Source organism: Lampris incognitus, chromosome 1, assembly GCF_029633865.1.
Source record: "Lampris incognitus isolate fLamInc1 chromosome 1, fLamInc1.hap2, whole genome shotgun sequence".
Lineage (NCBI taxonomy): Eukaryota > Metazoa > Chordata > Actinopteri > Lampriformes > Lampridae > Lampris > Lampris incognitus.
The window spans coordinates 9744609-9752108 of NC_079211.1; the positions used below are offsets into that span (position 1 = coordinate 9744609).

Sequence of the window (7500 nt, forward strand, 5' to 3'; positions counted from 1 at the left end):
AAGGGGAGAGAGGGGAGAGAGTGAGAGAGGAGAGAGAGTGAGAGAGGAGAGAGAGGGGAGAGAGTGAGAGAGGAGAGAGAGGAGAGAGAGGAGAGAGAGTTTGTGCATGGATGCACATGAAATTGCACACATATACACATGTATATGTGTGTATATATATGTGTGTGTATGTGTGTGTTTGTTAGCGTGTGTTTGCAAGGCGTGTGTGTGTGTGTGTGTGTTTATGCTTTGTGAGTTTTGTGTGTGCAACTGTTGTGTGTGTTTATGCACGTGTGTGCCTACACGGTGACAGGAAAGGGCTCCTACGCAGAACACTATTCTTCTCTAACCTGCTTCCTTCCAGGAAGCACCTCAGAAATATGGACGAGTGGGGCCGGAGGCCTCTGGGTGGGGGGGTTGGATGGGGGGGTGGGGGGTGTTGTGGGGGCTGTGCAGGCCTTTTCCTGACCTATCCCGCGGGAGAGACCTCTGAAGACAGACTGCCAACTGGAACGCGGGGGTGGGTGTGGGGGATGTGGGGGATGTGGGGGTGGGGGTGGGGAGGGCAGGGTTAAAGAGTCGCCTCTCCCCAGCTTCGTTAATGGAATTCACGTGAGGGCCAAACGCTTTGTTGTGTGCCTGCAGCCCAGATGAGGGGGGGGGGGTTGTTTGACCGCTGCAATACCTCTGATATTAATACCCAATACTGCCATTATACATTAATACTACAATATTTCCACTTTTTACTCCTACAACGCCACAGTATTTCCACAATTAGGATTTCACATTACCACGTGTAAATATTTATATACTACCAATACACAATACTACTACTACTACTAATATAACCCCACAATATTTCTACTACTTCAATACTTCTATTAATTAGTCAGTACTACAATACTACTACAGTATTTATTCAATTAGTACTTAATACTATTACAATATTTATACTCTACTTCTGCGATATAACCCCACAATATTTCTACTACTACAATACTTCTATTAATTAGTCAATACTACAATACTGCTACAGTATTTATTTAATTAGTACTTAATACTATTACAATATTTATACTCTACTTCTGCAATATAACCCCACAATATTTCTACTACTACAATACTTCTATTAATTAGTCAATACTACAATACTACTACAGTATTTATTTAATTAGTACTTAATACTATTACAATATTTATACTCTACTTCTGCAATATAACCCCACAATATTTCTACTACTACAATACTTCTATTAATTAGTCAATACTACAATACTACTACAGTATTTATTTAATTAGTACTTAATACTATTACAATATTTATACTCTACTTCTGCAATATAACCCCACAATATTTCTACTACTACAATACTTCTATTAATTAGTCAATACTACTACAGTATTTATTTTATTAGTACTTAATACTATTACAATATTTACACTCTACTTCTGCAATATAACCCCACAATATATCTACTACTACAGCACTTCTGTTAATAGGTAATACTTCTACAATACTACTACAGTAATTCTACAACTAATACTTAATGCTACTAAAATATGTGCGGACTACTACTACAATATACTACTTTACTACTTCAGCATCCCTATATTACAATTATTTCAAGTGATATTCAATACTACCACAATATTACTTCCCTTTTCCCACAATGGTTAATAGTTAACAGTGTGGGGGGGGTAGTAAAAGTATTCCTAAAGTACTGACAGCTCCATCTTGAGTACAAACACTGGGTAGAAACGTTTAACTCTGTTTTAAGTCACCGGTGCAGTCACGGTTTCCCTTCAGCATCTCAAAAGCTTCTCGTGTATTTGTACCCATTCATACTGTACCTGTACGTACACATACGGATACAGATACAGTACACGTACAGATACAGATACAGTACAAATACTGATACAGATACAGATACAGTATCCAAGGCGTCGCTCCTGCTTGTTAGAAGTGATTTGTGTCACTTGTAAATGACTGTCTGCAATTATTCATGTCAAAGAGGTGTTAGCTTACATTACACACACACACACACACACACACACACACACACACACACACACACACACACATCACACTTTACTTTGGCAGCATAGCTACCCCCTACCCCCCCCTTCCTCTTCCTCCATCCCCCTTTCAATTTGAATCTGATATTTGATATTGAGTGAAAAGGTAGGCTACTTTTCTCAGAGGGGGTTGTGTATGTGTGTGTATGTGTGTGTGTGTGTGGGGGGGGGGGGGTACTGTCTCTGACACATGAGCACCTGAATAAACCCAACTGCTTTGGTTCCACAATCATAAGTCACCCCTCACCCCATCATCACCCCAGGCAGTCTGTATAAGTCATACAGCAGGCTGAAATAGCAGAGGGGCCGCTGGGAAAACCAACGAGGTGGTGTGTGTGTGTGTGTGTGTGTGTGTGTGTGTGTGTGTGTGTGTGTGTGTGTGTGTGTGTGTGCGTGTGTGTTGGTGAAAATGTTAAGCAAAACTCCACAAACTGAACTCGGTTATTCAACTTAACAACTTAATATTCAGCAGAGAGGAACCATCAGGGCCCTCTAGGCCCTCAGAGAAGGCCTAGGCTATTCTAAAAATAATAATTAAAAACCTGTCGGTTCTAATTTTATTTTATGAATTCATAATTTGACAATTAACATCTAAACAAAATGTTTCTGAGGTAATAAACCCTTCAAACCTGACTATTCAGTTTGTGTTGGAATGTGAATGGAAGAAGATTCTTTGTCTCCCTATCAGATTTTTGCTGCCTCTGTAGTTGCTAGGCAGAAAATGCTATGCTTTCAGCTCTGTGATTGGTGGTCCAGCTATAATTTTACAGAGGTCCAGGCAATAGTGATTCAACGAGATAGTACTTCCAAATGACAGTAAAATTGACCAATCATATCTTCTCTCTAAACGGGTGGTCTTTGTTATCGCTAACTTTATGACACGTTCCTCCTGCAGCGGAGGGACACAAATAATGAGCTAGCAAAGAAAAATAAAATAAACTAGCTAGCTAGTTAGCCTGTTGCCTATTGGTTCATGATGGAAGCCGCGAATAACATTACCGCTAATGAGGAAGACATCATTGCGAATTTATTGTCCACGCTGTTTTCGAGAGTAACTTTTCATGGAAAGTTGGAGTTAATTGGAAAAGAGAGGGCATAATTTGGTAAGTGATTTAAATTCTAATAGGCTGCCATGCTAACTGGTTTTATTCTGGCAGCCGCTGCCACTTTTTTGTATATGTTAGTAAAGGTTTATTTGGGAAAACGGTCATTATGCAGAATTACTGGTCAATCTGTAAATGTACCAACTCAGCAGTCATTATGCCATTTACCATAACATACACTCTCTGCTGTGCCAATATAATGATATTGTAACGATCTCTATACTTACAATAATGTAAGTATAGAGCAGGATGTTTACAGCCGACTATCCACCCTGCAAGAAGGTCTGATTCCAAAGAAGAGAGCAGGAGCAGATGATGACCTTCACCAAATCAATGAGCTTATACAGGGTAACATGCAACGCTGCAAGTTGATGATAGACAAAGTGACTGAGGTCGGAGATACCATGACGAAAGTGCTGGACCACAAAGAGAAAGTTCTGACCCTACTTAATGAGAATGATGCTGTCAAGAAGTCCTCCAAACTGGGGCATGCTCCGAGGTCTACATCACCTCCGATCCCTCGGACAGGGAGAAACAGCTGCTCATATACTTACAATATTGTAAGTATATGCTCTATACTTACAGTATTATCTACTTATCCATGCACGTTACACTAACCCCCCTCCTTCGGGCAAGCGCGTATCCCACTTCTGACACCAATGTAGTGAATTCGGGGGGGAAACTACAGGAACTGCCACAACCAGAATGCGAACCCGTATCTCCCGCGTCGCGGGAGACATCGCTAACCGCTCGACTAAAGGGTCCGACCCGTTAGCCAAGGGCTACCAAGCCTATTCATCAGTGATTGTTACATTGCCCCCTTCCTTCGGGAATCGCCACAGCCACATACTGTAACGATCCGTGATCGTTACAATATTAATCAACAATATTGCTTGTTTGTGGTGGTGGGTTCCCAAAATGCCATGATCGCTGTTCACTGTCCATGGTTCTCAAGTGTTTTGTGGTTAATTGTTTCTTGGCTGTGTGTGCGCTGTCATGATGTGTAGGCTAACATGACATTTTGTTGGTTTTTTTGTGGTAGGAGGGGTGGATGTTATGTGTTTTGCACATAGTTTTACACCCCAGCCCGTTGTCCCCGTATTCTGCTGAAGTGCACACAGAGCTTGTGCGATTGATATGATTATTTGTAAGGAGGATTTTGCATTTTGCTTTAAAAATTAGCTGTTTTTTTGTTTTGGCGATAACGCTCACTCTCTATGCTGTTTGCTCGTTGTATTGCCTAGGCTGGACCAACATCTTAATTTTTGTTTCAGAGCTGGAATTGTCCTAGCTAACTTTTGCAGTACTATAGCAGAGGACAAAGTAAGCTAGGCTGGTAGTCCCTCCCCCCCTCCAAACAAGGGAAGGGAGATCAGAGGGCCAAGGTTTAAGAGTCCCAGTTCGCTACTGATATACAGTATGTGATTTTACAAGTTGGTTGGTTATCACCTTAAAATTTTGTTATGAAAAAGAAAATGGATTAACCATAAGAAGACTGTGTATCTCACCTGCACTTCTGGGGAGGCTGAAGACAACTGGATGGAGTTTTCTCCAAAGGCGGCCATGGACAGACGGACCAGATTCCTCAGCATCTGTCTGTGCTCGGCGTCCTGCTTCCCTGTCTGTTCAGACGTCTTCGGTCTCCTCAGGGTCGCCTGGGATTCTGAACCGGAACCCAGTGGCTCCTCTCTGGCTGGCCGGCTCTGGATCTCAGCAGCACCATGACGTTTCAGAGTGCTGTTGTGTGACATCAAGGATGATGATGAAGGGTTCCTGGACTTCCGTAGGGTCCGGTAGGGTGTGGCAGGGGTCCGAGGAAGGGTGCCATCCAGGTCGATGCTTCCGGGTTTAAGAAGTGCTCTGGGGTGGTAGACGGGTAAGGTGGCATCTCCTTCAGGGTAACCCTGGGAGTGCAAACTTGGGTTCATAACTGAAGGTGCCATGCTGTATTGCCTGTCAGTGCGGGGCTCCTCATCCATGAGAGAAGGTGGGTTGAGTGGCTTGGCCTCGTTCTCATCCTCTAAAGGCTCCTCCTTTCGGCCTCGGATGACAGGAACTAGCTGAATATCGGACTTCCGGATGTTTTTTTGTGGGCGGCGTGGGTGGCTGGTGTAGGTGGACTCAGCCTGTCTGCAATTGTAGGCCCGGTTGTCCCGTTTCTCAGGGCGACAGAATGTGGTCACCAAAGCGATGACCAACAGCAAGAGGAGGCAGGTGGCTCCAAGGCAGATGGCCATCATCATGGTGAAGCTCAGCTGGCCCCGGTTGCCAGGTGATGAGTTCTTCAGGTGGTCTTTCAGGTTGATAAAAGTCACCTCCAGTGTCATCTTGGTAACCAAGCTGGGGCTGCCCATGTCAGATACAGCAACATCCACCTTAAACGTCTTTCCAATCAGCTCAGTGCCATTAGTGGTATTGATAAACAGCTGGCCCGTGGTGTGGTCCAACCAGAATAGTCCATGTGGGTTTCCATCAGTAATGAGGAAGCTGAGCTGTCCATTCAGACCAGAATCTGGGTCTTCAGCCTTGATGGTAGTAGCCAGGAATCCCACGAGTCCCTGCCGAATGGAGGGATTGATTGGTGAAGTGGTGGACCCCTCCTCGTCTCCATTTCCCAGTTCAGTCACAATCTCTCCTTTATCTGCGTTGACTGGCACACTTAAAGAAGCCACACCCTTCCTGGGTTTAGGCTCCTTAATGACCGGGTAGTTGTCGTTGATGTCTTGGAGGTCAATCTGAACTGTGGCGGTGCTGGTAAGGGGAGGATGACCCTGATCAATCGCCTCCACAATAAAAGAGTAGGCATGGGACTCCTCGTAGTCTAAAGGGTGCTGGACACTGACCACACCACTGGTTGGATGGATAGAGAAAGAGAATGAGGATGTTCCTAAGTCATTGGACTCTCGTATGGAGTAGGAAACCCTCCCACTAAGCTCCAGGTCAACATCATGGGCCTCCACCCTGAGGGCATGGTATCCTGCCACATTGTTCTCCGTAAATGAGGCCTTGTAGTGAACCTTGGAGAATATGGGGGCGTTGTCGTTCTCATCTAGAACATGGACAGTTAGATGTTTAACGCAAGACAGGGGTGGGTCTCCATAATCCTGGGCGAGGAGAGTGATGTTATGCTGCATAACCTTCTCTCGATCCAAGCTGCCATTGGTTACGATCATATAGTTGTCACCATGGATTCGTTTGAGGCGGAATGGTCCGGATCCTTGCTGGATGTGGGCGTTCACTTTTCCGTTGTCTCCTGAGTCTGCGTCGGACACCATGACTAAGGCAAGGAAGGTGTCTTCTGGTGAGCCCTCCAATATGGTGGCTACAGGGGAATCAGGGGGAGTCCAGGTGATGTGTATCCGGGGCGCGTTATCATTGACGTCCTTCAGCTTGATGTGCAGTTTACAGTGAGAAGGAATTGGATTGGGTCCACGGTCACGTGCTTGAATGTCCACTTCATAAGAGCGCTTTAACTCATAGTCAAGAGGGCCTTTCAAGGTCACTGCCCCGGTCTGTGGGTGAACAGTGAAAAGCTTCTGAACCTCCGGGGGTACGTGTTTGCTGAGGGAATACTCCACCTCCCCGTTAGCCCCCTGGTCTGGGTCAGTGGCCTTGAGGTTAATGACAGTTGTCCCCTTGGCTGTATCTTCAGCCAGCTCAATGGTAGGAGTGCTGTCCTCAAATATGGGGCTGTTATCGTTGGAGTCCAAAATGTTCACACGCACCAATGTGCTTCCAGACCTGGGGGGGTTCCCTTTATCCCAGGCCAGCAGATTGAGATCAAAGGACGCCTGCAGCTCCCTGTCCAGCTCTTTCATCACCACCAGCTCGGCCTGCTTTGTGCCACCTGGAGCAACCCGCACATCCAGGGCAAAGTGCTGATTGACAGAGAGGGAGTAGGTCTGGAGGCCGTTGGGTCCTGCATCGGGGTCCACTGCTCTGTCCAGTGGGATCCTCATCCTCAGGCTGGCCGACTCTGAGATCTCCACCTCTTGCAGAATGCTGGGGAAAGTCGGGCTGTTATCGTTCAGGTCCATCACCTCCACACGCACGCGCAGGAAGTGCACGGCTCCACCCTTCCTGTAGAGGACGCTAAAGACCAGCTCACACAGGTCCGACCCTCGGCACAGCTCCTCCCTGTCCAGCTGGCTGAGAGTGGAGACAGCTCCATCTCTGGGGCTGACGGTGAAGGGCAGCGCTTGGCCGTGCTCCACCACGTGAAAGTCCTCCAGTGGGCCCCCCACATCTCTCTGACGCAGGTCATCCACCAGGCGGCCGACCCGGGTGCCCGCTGGCTGCTCCTCCCACACCCGGTACAGGATGGTAATCGGGGATGGGTCAG

General features: G+C 46.3%; 1 protein-coding gene across 1 annotated transcript in view; it reads right to left on the reverse strand.

Moving 5' to 3' along the window:
* Nucleotides 1-7500, reverse strand: part of pcdh12 (protocadherin 12) — a 27274-nt gene that overhangs the window by 19162 nt on the left and 612 nt on the right. The window contains 1 exon segment of the mRNA XM_056275269.1: nucleotides 4667-7500. This exon segment is cut by the window's right edge and continues 612 nt beyond it. Within this exon segment, the coding sequence (XP_056131244.1) occupies nucleotides 4667-7500 (2834 nt within the window).